This window comes from Carcharodon carcharias, chromosome 15 (assembly GCF_017639515.1).
Source record: "Carcharodon carcharias isolate sCarCar2 chromosome 15, sCarCar2.pri, whole genome shotgun sequence".
NCBI lineage: Eukaryota > Metazoa > Chordata > Chondrichthyes > Lamniformes > Lamnidae > Carcharodon > Carcharodon carcharias.
Genome location: NC_054481.1, coordinates 124174011 through 124193852, shown reverse-complemented (window position 1 = coordinate 124193852; position 19842 = coordinate 124174011). Strand labels below are relative to the sequence as shown.

Sequence of the window (19842 nt, the reverse complement as noted above, 5' to 3'; positions counted from 1 at the left end):
CAGAAACAACCGCACATACACACAAACAACCACACACACACAAACAACCGCACACACACACACAAACAACTGCACACACACACAAACAACCGCACACAGACATAGAAACAACCGCACACACACACAGAAACAACCGCACACACACACAGAAACAACCGCACACACACACAGAAACAACCGCACACACACACATAGAAACAACCATACACACACACAGAAACAACCGCACACACACACAGAAACAACCACACACACACAGAAACAACCGCACACACACACACAGAAACAAACATTCACACACACACACAGAAACAACCGCACACACACATGGAAACAACCGCACACAACCACACACACAGAAACAACTGCTCACACAAACACACACACACAAACAACCGCACACACATACACAAACAACCACACACACACACACACATAAACAACCGCACACACACACACACACACAGAAACAACCGCACACACACACAAACAACCGCACACACACACACAGCAACAACTGCACACACACACACACACACACAAACAACCGCGCACACACACACAAAAAACGGCGCACACACACAGAAACAACCGCACACACACACAGAAACAACCACACACACACACGCAGAAACAACCACACACACACACACAGAAACAACCACACACACACACGCAGAAACAATCACACACACACACAGTAACAACCGCACACACACACACACAAAAACAACCGCACACGCACACACAAACAACAGCACACACACACAGAAACAAACGCATACACACACACAAACAACAGCACACACACACAAAAACAACCGCACACACACACACAAACAATAGCACACACACACAAAAACAACCACACACACAGAAAAACAACCGCACACACACACAGAAGCAACCATACACAAACACGCACACAAACAACCGCACACACACACGGAAACAACCGCACACACACACACACACGGAAACAACCGCACACACACACACACAGAAACAACCATACACACACACACAGAAACAACCGCACACACTCACGGAAACAACCGCACACGCACACACGGAAACAACCGCTCACACAAACACACACACAACCTCACGCGCACACGGAAACAACCGCTCACACAAACACACACACAACCGCACACACGCACACAAACAACCGCACACACACACACAAACAACAGCACACACACACACACACACACACACACACACAAACAACCGCACACACACACAGAAACAGCCGCACACACATACACAAACAACCACACACACACAAAAACAACCGCACACACACACACAGAAACAACCGCTCACACACACACACAAACAACCGCACACACACACAAACAACCGCACACACACACAAACAACCGCACACACACAAACAACCGCACACACACAAACAACCACACACACACAAACAACCACACACACACAAACAACAGCACACACACACAGAAACAACGGCACACACACACAGAAACAACTGCACACACACACACAGAAACAACCGCACACACACACACACAGAATAAATGGCACACACACACGGAAACAACAACACACACACACAAAGAAACAACCATATACACACACACAGAAACACCTGCACATGCACACGGAAACAACCACACACACACACAAACAACCGCACATACACACAAACAACCGCACACACACACAAACAACCGCAAACACACACAAACAACCGCACACACACACAAACAACCGCACACACACACACAAACAACCGCACACACGCACACAAATAACCGCACGCACGCACACAAACAACCGCGCACTCAAACACAAACAACCGCGCACACACAAACAACCGCGCACACACACACAAACAACCGCACACACGCACACAAATAACCGCACGCACGCACACAAACAACCGCGCACTCACGCACAAACAACCGCGCACTCACACACAAACAACCGCGCACACACAAACAACCGCGCACACACACACAAACAACCGCGCACACACACACAACCGCGCACACACACAGAAACAACCGCACATACACACAGAAACAACCGCACACACACACACTGAAATAACCGCACACACACACACAGAAACAACCATACACACATACACGGAAACAACCGCACGCACACACACACAAACAAAAGCACACACACACAGAAACAACAGCACACACACACAGAAACAACCGCACACACAGACAAACAACCGCACACACACACACAAACAACCACACGCACACAAACAACAGCACACACACACAGAAACAACTGCACACAAACACAGAAACAAACGCACACACACACACACAGAAACAACCGCACACACACACACACACAGAATAAATGGCACACACACACGGAAACAACAACACACACACACAAAGAAACAACCATACACACACACACAGAAACAACTGCACATGCACACGGAAACAACCGCTCACACAAACACACACACAAACAACCGCACACACGCACACAAACAACCGCACACACGCACACAAACAACCGCACACACGCACACAAATAACCGCACACACGCACACAAACAACCGCGCACTCACACACAAACAACCGCGCACACATACACAAACAACCGCGCACACACACACAACCGCGCACACACACAGAAACAACCGCACATACACACAGAAACAACCGCACACACACACACTGAAATAACCGCACACACACACACAGAAACAACCATACACACATACACGGAAGCAACCGCACGCACACACACACAAACAAAAGCACACACACACAGAAACAACTGCACACACACACAAACAACCGCACACACACACAAACAACCGCACACACACACACAAACAACCACATGCACACAAACAACAGCACACACACACACAAACAACTGCACACAAACACAGAAACAAACGCACACACACACACACACACAGAAACAACCATACACACACACACAGAAACAACCGCACACACACACGGAAACAACTGCACACGCACACACGGAAACAACCGCTCACACAAACACACACACAAACAACCGCACACACACACAAACAACCGCACACACGCACACAAACAACCGCACACACGCACACAAACAACCGCACACACGCACACAAACTACCGCACACACGCACACAAACAACCGCACACACACACACAAACAACCGCACACACGCACACAAACAACCGCACACACGCACACAAACAACCGCACATACGCACACAAACAACCGCGCACTCACACACAAACAACCGCGCACACACACACAAACAACCGCGCACACACCCACAAAGAACCGCGCACACACACACAACCGCGCACACACACAGAAACAACCGCACATTCACACAGAAACAACCGCACACACACACACAGAAACAACCGCACACACACACACAGAAACAACCATACACACATACACGGAAACAACCGCACGCACACACACACACACAATCAACCGCACACACACACACACAAACAACCGCACACACACACACAAACAACCGCACACACACAGAAACTACCGCGCACACACACACAGAAACTACCGCGCACACACACACAGAAACAACCGCACACACACACACAAAGAAACAACCATACACACACACACAGAAACAACTGCACATGTACACGGCAACAACCACACACACACAGAAGCAACCACACACACACACACAGAAACAAACATACACAAACACACACAGAAACAACCACACACACACACAGAAACAACCGCTCACACACACACACACACAGAAACAACCGCTCACACACACACACACACAAACAACCGCACACACACACAAACAACCGCACACACACACAGAAACTACCGCGCACACACACACAGAAACAACTGCACACACACACACAGAAACAAACATACACAAACACACACACAAACAACCACACACACTCACGGAAACAACCGCACATGCACACACACAGAAACAACCGCTCACACACACACACGCACAAACAACCGCGCACACACACACAAACAACCGCGCGCACACACACAAACAACGGCGCGCACACACACAAACAACCGCACACACACAGAAGCAACCGCACACACACAGAAACAACCGCACACACACAAACAACCACACACACACACAAACAACCCACACACACACAACAACCGCACACAGACATAGAAACAGCCGCACACACACACAGAAACAACCGCACACACACACACAAACAACCGCACACATACACAGAAACAACCGCACACACACACATAGAAACAACCATACACACACACAGAAACAACCGCACACACACACACAGAAACAAACATTCACACACACACAGAAACAACCGCACATACACACAGAAACAACCGCACACACACTGAAATAACCGCAGACACACACACAGAAACAACCATACACACATACACGGAAACAACCGCACGCACACATACACAAACAAAAGCACACACACACACAAACAACCGAACACACACACACACAGAATAAATGGCACACACACACGGAAACAACAACACACACACACAAAGAAACAACCATACACACACACACAGAAACAACTGCACATGCACACGGAAACAACCGCTCACACAAACACACACACAAACAACCGCACACACGCACACAAACAACCGCACACACGCACACAAACAACCGCACACACGCACACAAATAACCGCACACACGCACACAAATAACCGCACACACGCACACAAACAACCGCGCACTCACACACAAACAACTGCGCACACACAAACAACCGCTCACACACACAAAAACAACCGCGCACACACACACAACCGCGCACACACACAGAAACAACCGCACATACACACAGAAACAACCGCACACACACACACTGAAATAACCGCACACACACACACAGAAACAACCATACACACATACACGGAAACAACCGCACGCACACACACACAAACAAAAGCACACACACACAGAAACAACCGCACACACACACAAACAACCGCACACACACACAAACAACCGCACACACACACAAACAACCGCACACACACACAAACAACCGCACACACACACAAACAACCGCACACACACACACAATCAACCACACGCACACAAACAACAGCACACACACACACAAACAACTGCACACAAACACAGAAACAAACGCACACACACACACACAGAAACAACCATACACACACACACAGAAACAACCGCACACACACACGGAAACAACCGCACACGCACACACAAACAACCGCACACACGCACACAAACAACCGCACATACACACAAACAACCGCACACACACACACAAACAACCGCACACACGCACACAAACAACCGCACATACACACACAAACAACCGCGCACTCACACACAAACAACCGCGCACGCACACACAAACAACCGCGCACACACACACAAACAACCGCGCACACACCCACAAAGAACCGCGCACACACACACAACCGCGCACACACACAGAAACAACCGCACATTCACACAGAACAACCGCACACACACACACAGAAACAACCGCACACACACACACAGAAACAACCATACACACATACACAGAAACAACCGCACGCACACACACACAAACAAAAGCACACACACACAGAAACAACCGCACACACACACACACAAACAACAGCACACACACTCACACAGAAACAACCGCACACACACACAAATAACCGCACGCACACACAAACAACCGCACACACACACACACAAACAACCGCACACACACACACAAACAACCGCACACACACACAGAAACTACCGCGCACACACACACAGAAACTACCGCGCACACACACACAGAAACAACCGCACACACACACACACAAAGAAACAACCATACACACACACACAGAAACAACTGCACATGTACACGGCAACAACCACACACACACAGAAGCAACCACACACACACACACAGAAACAAACATACACAAACACACACAGAAACAACCACACACACACACAGAAACAACCGCTCACACACACACACAGAAACAACCGCTCACACACACACACACACAAACAACCGCACACACACACAGAAACTACCGCGCACACACACACAGAAACTACCGCGCACACACACACAGAAACAACCGCACACACACACACAGAAACAAACATACACAAACACACACACAAACAACCACACACACTCACGGAAATAACCGCACATGCACACACACAGAAACAACCGCTCACACACACACACGCACAAACAACCGCGCACACACACAAACCGGCGCGCACACACACAAACAACTGCACACGCACAAACAACCGCGCACACACACACAAACAACGGCGCGCACACACACAAACAACTGCACACACACAAACAACCGCACACACACAGAAGCAACCGCACACACACAGAAACAACCGCACACACAAACAACCACACACACACACACAAACAACCCACACACACACAACAACCGCACACAGACATAGAAACAACCGCACACACACACAGAAACAACCGCACACACACACACAAACAACCGCACACATACACAGAAACAACCGCACACACACACATAGAAACAACCATACACACACACAGAAACAACCGCACACACACACACAGAAACAAACGTTCACACACACACAGAAACAACCGCACACACATACGGAAACAACTGCACACACACACACACAGAAACAACTGCTCACACAAACACACACACAAACAACCGCACACACACGCAGAAACAATCACACACACACATAGTAACAACCGCACACACACACAAAAACAACCGCATACACACACACAAACAACAGCACACACACACAGAAACAAACGCATACACACACACAAACAACAGCACACAGACACAAAAACAACCGCACACACACACACAAACAATAGCACACACACACAAAAACAACCACACACACAGACAAACAACCGCACACACACACAGAAGCAACCATACACAAACACACACACAAACAACCGCACACACACACGGAAACAACCGCACACACACACACACATAGAAACAACCATACACACACACACAGAAACAACCGCACACACTCACGGAAACAACCGCACACACTCACGGAAACAACCGCACACACACACGGAAACAACCGCACACACACACGGAAACAACCGCACACACACACACGGAAACAACCGCACACACACACACAGAAACAACCGCTCACACACACACACACAAACAACCGCACACACACACACACACCCACACACACAAACAACCGCACACGCACACAAACCACTGCACACACATGGAAACAACCGCACACGCACGGAAACAACCGCACACACACAGAAACAACCGCACATACACACAAACAACTGCACACACACACAAACAACCGCAAACACACACAAACAACCGCACACACACACAAACAACCGCACACACACACAAACAACCGCACACACACACAAACAACCGCACACACACAAACAACCACACACACACAAACAACAGCACACACACAAACAACAGCACACACACACAGAAACAACCACGCACACACACAAACAACTGCACACACACACACACACAAACAACCACACGCACACAAACAACAGCACACACACACAGAAACAACTGCACACAAACACAGAAACAAACGCACACACACGCACAGAAACAACCGCACACACACACACACAGAATAAATGGCACACACACACGGAAACAACAACACACACACACAAAGAAACAACCATACACACACACCCAGAAACAACTGCACATGCACACGGAAACAACCGCTCACACAAACACACACACAAACAACCGCACACACGCACACAAACAACCGCACACACGCACACAAACAACCGCACACACGCACACAAATAACCGCACACACGCACACAAACAACCGCGCACTCACACACAAACAACCGCGCACACACACACAAACAACCGCGCACACACACACAACCGCACACACACACAGAAACAACCGCACATACACACAGAAACAACCGCACACACACTGAAATAACCGCACACACACACACAGAAACAACCATACACACATACACGGAAACAACCGCACGCACACACAAACACAAACAAAAGCACACACACACAGAAACAACCGCACACACACACACACAGAATAAATGGCACACACACACGGAAACAACAACACACACACACAAAGAAACAACCATACACACACACACAGAAACAACTGCACATGCACACGGAAACAACCGCTCACACAAACACACACACAAACAACCGCACACACGCACACAAACAACCGCACACGCACACAAACAACCGCACACACGCACACAAATAACCGCACACACGCACACAAACAACCGCGCACTCACACAAACAACCGCGCACACACAAACAACCGCGCACACACACACAAACAACCGCGCACACACACACAACCGCGCACACACACAGAAACAACCGCACACACACACACAAACAACCACACGCACACAAACAACAGCACACACACACAGAAACAACTGCACACAAACACAGAAACAACCGCACACACACGGAAACAACCGCACACGCACACACGGAAACAACCGCACACACACACACAGAAACAACCGCACACACACACACAGAAACAACCATACACACATACACGGAAACAACCGCACGCACACACACACAAACAAAAGCACACACACACAGAAACAACAGCACACACACTCACACAGAAACAACCGCACACACACACAAATAACCGCACGCACACACAAACAACCGCACACACACACACACAAACAACCGCACACACACACACACAAACAACCGCACACACACACAGAAACTACCGCGCACACACACACAGAAACAACCGCACACACACATACAAAGAAACAACCATACACACACACACAGAAACAACTGCACATGTACACGGCAACAACCACACACACACAGAAGCAACCACACACACACACACAGAAACAAACATACACAAACACACACAGAAACAACCACACACACTCACGGAAACAACCGCACATGCACACACACAGAAACAACCGCTCACACACACACACACACAAACAACCGCACACACACACACACACACAAACAACCGCACACACACACAGAAACTACCGCGCACACACACACAGAAATTACCGCGCACACACACACAGAAACTACCGCGCACACACACACAGAAACAACCGCACACACACACACAGAAACAAACATACACAACCACACACAGAAACAACCACACACACACACGGAAACAACCGCACATGCACACACAGAAACAACCGCACACACACACACAAACAACAGCACACACACACAGAAACAACCGCACACACACACACAAACAACCACACACACACAAACAACCGCACACACACACACAAACAACCGCACACACACACAGAAACTACCGCGCACACACACACAGAAACTACCGCGCACACACACACAGAAACTACCGCGCACACACACACAGAAACTACCGCGCACACACACACAGAAACTACCGCGCACACACACACAGAAACTACCGCGCACACACACACAGAAACAACCGCACACACACACACAGAAACAAACATACACAACCACACACAGAAACAACCACACACACTCATGGAAACAACTGCACACGCACACACACAGAAACAACCGCTCACACACACACACGCACAAATAACCGCGCACACACACACAAACAACGCCGCACACACACACAACCAACGGCGCACACACACATACAAACAACCGCACACACACACAAACAACCGCACACACACACAAACAACTGCACACACACACACAAACAACCGCACACACACACAAACAACCGCACACACACAGAAACAACCGCACACACACACAAACAACCGTACACACACACACACAAACAACCGCACACACACACACAGAAACAACCGCACACACACACACAGAAACAACCGCACACACACACGGAAACAACCACACACACACAGAAACAACCGCACACAGACACACAGAAACAAACATTCACAGACACACACAAACAACCGCACACACACACAAAAACAACCGCACACACACACAAAAACAACCGCACACACACACGGAAACAACCGCACACATACACAGAAACAACCATGCACACACACACATAGAAACAACCATACACACACACAGAAACAATAGCACACACACACACAGAAACAAACATTTACACACACACAGAAACAACCGCACACACACACGGAAACAACCGCACACACACACACAGAAACAACCGCTCACACAAACACACACACAAACAACCGCACACACACACACACGCACACACACACACACACACACACACACACAATCAACTGCATACATACACACAAACAACCGCACACACACACAGAAATAACCGCACACACACACACAAACAGCCACACACACACACACAAACAACCGCACACACACACAGTAACAACCACACACACACAGAAACAACCGCACACACACAGAAACAACTATACACACACACACACAGAAACAACCGCACACACACATGGAAACAACAGCACACACACACAGAAACAACCACACACACACACACACACACACACAAACACACAAACAACCATACACACACACACAAATAACCGCACACACACAGAAACAACCGTACACACACACAAACAACCGCACACACACACAAACAACCATACACACACACAAACAACCGTACACACACAGACACAACCGCACACACACACACAAACAACGGCGCACACACACAGAAACAACCGCACATACACACAGAAACAACCGCACACACACACACAGAAACAACCGCACACACACACACAGAAACAACCGCACATACAGAAACAACCGCACACACACACAAACAACCGCACACACACACAGAAACAACCGCACGCACACACACACAAACAACCGCACACACACAGAAACAACTGCGCACACACAAACAACTGCGCACACAAACCGAAACAACCGCGCACACACAAACAACTGCACACACACACAAACAACCACACACACACACCAACAACCACACACACACACACACAAACAACCATGTGCACACACACACAAACAACCACACACACACACAAACAACCGTGTGCACACACACAGAAACAACCGCACACACACACAAACAACCGCACACACACAGAAACAACCACACACACACAAACAACCGTGTGCACACACACACAAACAACCGCACACACACACAACCGCACACACACACAAACAATCACACACAAACAAACAACCTCACACACACACAAACAACCGCACGCACACGCACACAAACAACCGCACACACACAGAAACAACTGAGCACGCACAAACAACCGCACACACACACAAACTACCGCAAACAGACAGAAACAACTGCACACACACAGAAACAACCGCACACACACAGAAACAACCGCACACAAACACAGAAACAACCGCACACACACACAGAAACAACGGCACACACACACACAAACAACCGTGCACACACACACAAACAACGGCGCAGACACACAGAAACAACCGCACATACACACAGAAACAACTGCACACACATACACAGTAACAACTGCACACACACACACAGAAACAACCGCACACACACAGAAACAACCGCACACACACAGAAACAACCGCACACACACACAAACAACCGCACACACACACACAAACAACCGCACACACACACAAACAACCGCACACACAGAAACAACCGCACACACACACACAAACAACCGTACACACACACACACAAACAACCGCACACACACACACAGAAACAACCATATACACACACACAGAAACAACCGCACATATACACAAACAACCGCACACACACACAAACAACCACACACACACAACCAACAGCACACACACACAGAAACAACCGCACACACACACAGAAACAACCGCACACACACACAGAAACAACCGCACACACACACAATCAACCGTGCACACACCCACAAACAACGGCGCACACACACACAAACAACCGCACACACACAGAAACAACCACACACACACACAGAAACAACTGCACACACACACAGAAATAACCACACACACACACAGAAACAACCGCACACACACACACAGAAACAATCGCTCACACAAGCGCACACACAAACAACCGCACACACACAACCACAAACACACACATGCACACACGCACACAAACAACCGCACACACACACACACACACACACACAATAAACCGCGCACACACACACAATCAACCTTGCACCCACACACAAACAACGGTGCACACACACAGAAACAACCGCACATACACACAGAAACAACTGCACACACACACACAGAAACAACCGCACACACACACACACAAACAACCTCACACACACACACAAAGAACCGCACACACATACAGAAACAACCGCACACACGCACAGAAACAACCGCACGCACACAATGAAACAACCATACACACACACACGGAAACAACCGCAAACACACACACAGAAACAACCTCACACACACACGCGCACAAACAACCGCACACACACACACAGAAACAACCGCACACACACACAGAAACAACCGCACACACACACACACACACACACACACACACACAGAAACAACCAGACACACACAAACAACCACGCACACACACACAAACAACCGCGCACACACACACAAACAACCGCACACACACACAAACAACGGCGCACCCACACAGAAACAACTGCACACACATGGAAACAACTGCACACACACACACAAACAACTGCACACACACACACACAAACAACTGCACACACACACACAAACAACTGCATACATACACACAAACAACCGCACACACACACAGAAATAACCGCACACACACACAGAAACAACCATACACACACACACAGAAACAACCGCACACACACACAGAAACAACCGCACACACACAGAAACAATCGCACACACACACACACAAACAACCATACACACACACACAGAAACAACCGCACACACACAGAAACAACCGTACACACACACAAACAACCGTACACACACAGAAACAACCGCATACAAACAAACAACCTCACACACACACAAACAACCGCACGCACACACACACACAAACAACCGCACACACACAGAAACAACTGCGCACACACAAACAACCGCACACACACCGAAACAACTGCGCACACACAAACAACTGCACACACACAAACAGCCACACACACACACACACACAAACAACTGCACACACACACAAACAACCGCACACACACAGAAACAACTGCACACACACAAACAACCGCACACACACACAAACAACCGCACACACACACAAACAACCGCACACACACACAAACAATCGCATGCACTCACAAACAAACAACCGCACGCACACACAAACAACTGCACACACAAACACAAACAATCGTGTGCACACACACAAACAACCACACACACACACAAACACATGTGCGCACACACACATACAAACAACCGCACACACACACAAACAACCGCACACACACACAAACAACTGTGTGCACACACAGAAAAAACCGCACACACACACACACAGAAACAACCGCACACACACACACACACACAAACAAACACGTGCGCGCACACACATACAAACAACCGCACTCACACATACAAACAACCGCACACACACACAGAAACAACTGCACACACACAGAAACAACTGCACACACACAGAAACAACCGTACATACCCACACAGAAACGACCGCACACACACAAACAAGAGCACACACACACACACAGAAGCAACCGCACACTCACACACACACACAAACAACCGCATACACACACACAAACAACCGCACACACACACACAAACAACCGCACACACACACACAAACAACCGCACACACACACACAAACAACCACACACACACACACACAAACAACCGCGCACACACACAAACAATGGCGCACACACACAGAAACAACTGCACACACAGAAACAACTGTACACACACAGAAACAACCGCACATACCCACACAGAAACAACCGCACACACACAAACAAGAGCACACACAGAAACAACCACACACACACACACAGAAACAACTGCACACACACACACAAATAACCGCACACACACACACACACACACACACACACACACACAGAAACAACCGCACACACACACACACAAACAAACACATGTGCGCACACACACATACAAACAACCGCACTCACACATACAAACAACCGCACACACACATACAAACAACCGCACACACACACAGAAACAACCGCACACACACACAGAAACAACCGCGCACACACACAGAAACAACCGCGCACACACACAGAAACAACCGCGCACACACACAGAAACAACCGCACACACACACAAATAACTGCACGCACACACACACAGACAACTGCACACACACACTCACACACACACAAACAACCGCACACACACACACACACACAGAAACAAACACGCACACACAGACACGCACAAACAAACACCTGCGTGCACACACACACACACTGAGAGAAGGGCAATCTCCCCAACATAGTCTTGTGCATACAGGTAGAAAACTGCCAAATGTTTCCAGCCCACTCTGGTGTCTGGAGAATGTGTGTGGTTTAGAGAAGGGGAAAACCAAATTACTGACAGTGGGGAAGTAATGCTTGGGCTGCATGGTGGAGGAGTGAGAATGGCAGGAATGTGGATTAGTGCCCGCGGTTACCACATGATGAGTTCCTGATCTGACTGTACATGAGGGAGGTGCCAAGTTTGGTTCGAGCAATAGAGAATAACGAAGCAAATTGAAGGGCCAACCTGCCTAATGTCAGAGAGCACAGGAATGATGGTAAACAGGATTTGGGGCAAGTTAGGATATGGGAAGTAGAGTTTCAGATGAGTTCAAATTCATGGAGGGGTGGGATGCTGACCAGGAGGGCATTGGAATAGTCGACTCTAGAGGTACCAAAGGCCTGGATGTGGGTTTCAGCAACAGACCAACTGGAATGGGGACTTGCAGCACAGAGTGAGGCCATTCAGCCCATCATGTCTGTGCTGGCCGAAAAAGAGTTCTCCAATCCAACCCAATCCCCCACCTCCCGTGATGTTGCGGGGATGGAAGTAGGCAGGACTTGGCGATGGAGAGGCCATTTGGTTGGAACCGGGTTCCATTAAGACCACAAGGGTTGTGAACGGTGTGCTTCAGCCCCTGGGATAGGGATGAAATGGCTAAGGTGGGTTGGTTGTGTTGGGGACCGAAAGCGATTTTTTATTTCCCTCACGTGGCCTCTGGCTCTCTCAGCAATCATTTTAAATCCGTGTCCTCTGGTTACTGGCCCATCTGCCGCTGGAAACAGTTGTGTTTTATTTCCCCTATCCAAGCTGATCACGGCTTTGAGCGCCTCTTATCAAATTCCCCTCTTTGCCTGCCCTGCTCCAAGGAGAACAGCTTCAGTGACTCCTCCTGGCCTGTGCCCTTTAAAAACCTGTGGCAGACAAGTTCAGGTCGCTGTGAGGGCTGGGGGGGGTGGTGGTGGGGGGGCGGAGGGCTGGGGTGGAGAGGAAGGGTCTATCGCTGGCAACGGGGAACCTGCTTGTCAGCAGAAGATAGTGTGAGGCTCAGAAAAGATCTGAAGTATGTGAGGAGAGCGGGGCAAACAACATTCAAAAGTTAAATAAAACTATTAGCATTTTTGTCGAGACTTGTACAGGCAACAATACTAACAACATAAAAGCCCCAATCTCTGAAATATAAACTTCATTATTCCTCTACATTACTTTCCTTTGCAGACTGAGCAAAGCACATAAAAAAACATGGAACAAGAAACTATTCGAGAGATCGCAGATAAGGACTTGGTGTCCTGTATACTTTGATCATGAGGGAAGATCTAATGCTGTGCTCTAGATTCCTTGCATTGAACCGTGCTTGACTGATTCGGTGCATGCAATCTTGTGGCTAGGAATTGCTGTGTGTTTGCTCCTTCTGTGCTTGGAATGCTGCCCGTACTTGCAGTGCTGACTCTGCCTGCATGTTCCCTTTGTACCCGCGATACTGTACGCAGGCAAGTCCTAGCTACAGTGTCATAAGTGCAGCGAGGTAGACCTTGACATTGCTGCCCATGAAAGAGGGCTGTTAGCAAGCTGGCTGCCAATTTAACAAGTCGGTGGTAGGGAGGTGGGCTGGGCTAAAGACATCCTCTGATCGGTTTTATATACAAGGTCAATTGTATGTTGCTGCAATGAGCAAATAGCCAAATGCAGAACACGGGAATGCAGGTTTCCCCTCCTCCACGCCAAGGCAAACGGGTGAGCGATCCCACAGGCAGGGAGAAATTCTGTGGGCGTGTCTGCAGTTCGAGAATCACCCAGGACTCGGGGTCGGCCCATTGAAGGGTCTTCAGTATCCAATCTCCTTCCTAGGCACTAGCCTCTCGATTGAGGTTTAATTGCATCGTCGCAAATTGTTGTTTCGTTGCTACGTTAAAACAAGGTGTCAGCCTTAGCTCAGAGGTGCCATTCTTGCCTTGGGGTCAGACGGTAACCGGTTCAATACCCGCTTCGGACACCGGAGCATTGTAACCCCAGCTGATGCTCTAGGGCTAACTGTGGGAGTGCTGCACTGTCTTTCAGATGGGATGGCAAACTGAGGACCCCACACTCTGCCCACCCTCTGATGTGAACATAATGGATCCCGCAGTGCTATTTAACAAAAAGCAGAACAGTTCTCCTGATGCCCTGTCCCATGGTTATCCTGCAGTCAGCATCACGAGCAGATAATTACTTATTTCATTGCTGTTTGTGAGAACTTGCCCACAAATTGGCTGCCACTTTTCCCTACATCACAACAGTGACTACACTTCAAAAGTACTTCATTGGTTGTGAAGTACTTTGGGATGTCTGGCAGTCATGAAAGGTGGTGTAAAAATGCAAGTTCTTCCTTCTACATTTTGGCTGAGCGATAATCAAGAAAAGCAATTCCTTGCTCTGGTTACCTGAGCTAAGATTGATGAATTCTGCACGCGGTTGATTGATCCACCAGATTCTTTTCCCGACTGTGATTTTTGTGGCTGACTGACTGTAATTAATTCTGCTCTTCATTAGTGGCCAATAAGTTGCGAGGAAGAATTATTGATGCTTCAACCCAAGTGGTGGCAGCATTGTGAAGTAGTAATTGACCCGACTCCACAGTGGAAATGTCCCAATGTTCAAGAATTTGAAAAGATTGTAAGATCCACAGATATGTGGGTCTACAAACCAGCTGATGGTTTAAGGTCCACGTGATTTAGTAAAGGTCAAAAGCTGGGCCTACACGCTACTTCTTGGCTCTGTTTATTTTTCATGCCAACACTAGACCCATCCTACCCCACTTCTGCACCTCCCCACATCCCAGGCCCAAGCCCAAACCCTGTCCAAACAGGAGCGTTTTGAGTGATAACTCTGTTGGGAAACCAAATACAACTACGCTGACTTTGCTGGGGCGGTACGTCTGTCTCCGTCATTACAATGCTAATTAAGAAGGGATATCTCCATGACAGTACATGGGGTATTCTCAACCCATTGTAGCTTGGGCGCAATCCAACTGAACTGATACCGAAATGCAGATTACTAGCATGGCAGAGGTTATATTGTGAAGCATTGTTCCCAGTGTGGAGCCTCACTAGCTATGGGTGCAGCATAGAGAAAGGGGCAAAGCACCACAGGGGCAATTTTGAGATTGAGCCTCACGAGAGAGGAACGTTCAATGTTGGGAATTAAAGCTTGATCTCCTTGGCATTGGACTCTGCAAACAGAAACAAGGTCAGCAGTATCTCCTCTGCCTTGTGCTGTTTGCTGGTTAACAGCATCCTCCAAGTGTGATCTGCTTCTTAAGAAAACGAGAGCTAGAAATGACTTTAAGAAGGAAAGCAGTTGCCACTTTCCTGTTTTCACCTTTACTGTTTTCTCTTTAGGAGCACGCACGACCTTGTAGCGATGGACGGATGGCTTTACGCAGTTGGTGGCAACGATGGGAGCTCAAGCCTTAATTCCATTGAAAAATACAACCCTCGCACCAACAAATGGGTGGCGGCTTCATGCATGTTCACACGGCGAAGCAGCGTGGGGGTTGCTGTACTTGAACTACTAAACTTCCCCCCTCCGTCTTCGCCCACTCTCTCAGTTTCTTCAACCAGCCTCTAACATTCAAGCGCAGCCTGGCTTTACCTCATTATGAACACAGTCCTTTTCGAAGCAGCCAGTTGCTACCCTGGGACTCGTGACGAGGCCAGCTCCGGTGCCATTTTCTCAAGGGGTGTCCTGCTCAACAACAACAACCGTGAACAGCAGCCAAATTGCACCTCCTCCGTCGCGAGCGTCTGAGATCAAGTCCGCAATTTGCCAACAACAACAACAGCGCGAGATCGAGCGATACAGTTTCCCCACCCCCCTCCCCACGATCTGGTCACACAACGTCAAGGGTGTCATTTGAGGCGAAGGAGTCAGTTCTGAAACCTCCGATGTTCAGAGAGGATTTTGTGTTTCTTTGAACCCAAGTACCTCAAGAGGCTCAGATCGGAGATGGATGGCGACACTGCCAGTGTCATTGGAAATTTGGCAAGTGTCAAGAGTACCTCCATAAGTGAACACATCGCCGCCAGGAAAACACGGGCTGTGTTGTTTATGGAATCATGTTCCACGTTTGTGGTCAGTATTTTCACGGCATGATGCACGATTATTTAATTCCAGTGAAAATAAATAACAGCCCACACGTGGCAAGTACCATAACGGTTACTGAGCCCAGCAGTGGACACCAACCAAATTCTTTGTTCCCCACCACCCCCCCCACCCCCCCCCCACCCCCACCCCCACCTCACCCACACCACCACCCTGAGGCCCCTTTAAGATCACTTCCTTACCTTGCTCAGTTACCTTCAAGGCTATGTAGCATTACCAATTATACGACATATCAACTCCTTTCTGGTCACTTCGATGAACCAAGTTAGAACAGAGTACCGCGCAGAAAATATGACAAAAGGAGTGTAACAGGTGAACAGACCTAATTATTCCACATCTTTTTGTACTGATCAACTCAAATAATTCAGAAATCAATTACATACCTCGTATTTTTGGTATAATATAATCTCCAGGAGATTCTACTCTAGCACTCACATTTTATCACTCCACTTGTATGGTCAATGATTAAGTTACCACTGACCAGAGGTAATAAAGTTGTGTTTAATTTAATTTTTGTCTTTGAAGTGTGAAGCGCGTTGACTTTTTAGGTCTTTGTTTTTTTTTTACTCAGTTAAGTTTATATGTATTTTATTTAAGTTATTGACGACCTCTGGTCAGGAAGTTGTTACCGGGTAGAGGGAGGGGGAGCAAATTTTGTTTCTAGCTTTTACTGGGAAAGTATGGATTGGGGATTTAATCCAATAAACATTGTGAGTAACGGTCTCTTGGTTCATTTCTCTGAGGAGAAACATGGAAGGTGTGGAATAATGAACAGTATTATACAGTTTACATTTTTGGTTATAGCGCATCTGACTTTGATCTATTCATGTTGTTCATGTCCTTAGGGTAATGTATGCTAATGTGTTTCTCTAGCAAACCCACTGTTGCATCATTATCTATCTTTGTAGGCCGTATGTCACTAGGTCAGGTGGCCCCTCTGTGAGTGTATAATCACACATGTACATGTACGCCTAATGTTGTCATCATGTAAACAATGTTATTATTTTACCTCATCTCTTGTGATCCTCAGTAGACTCTTCCCAGTTCTGGTGATGGATAAATGGGGGGGGGGGGGCGGTAAAATGATAAATGGGGGGGGAAAAAAATGCA

At 48.2% G+C, this 19842-nt stretch overlaps 1 protein-coding gene across 1 annotated transcript in view; it reads left to right on the top strand.

The window, feature by feature from the left end:
* Positions 1 to 18198, top strand: part of klhl17 (kelch-like family member 17) — a 216559-nt gene extending 198361 nt beyond the window's left edge. Inside the window, exon 11 of the mRNA XM_041206767.1 lies at positions 17970 to 18198. Within this exon, the coding sequence (XP_041062701.1) occupies positions 17970 to 18198 (229 nt within the window). The remainder of the gene's footprint in view (positions 1 to 17969) is intronic.
* The last annotated feature ends 1644 nt before the right edge of the window (positions 18199 to 19842 follow it).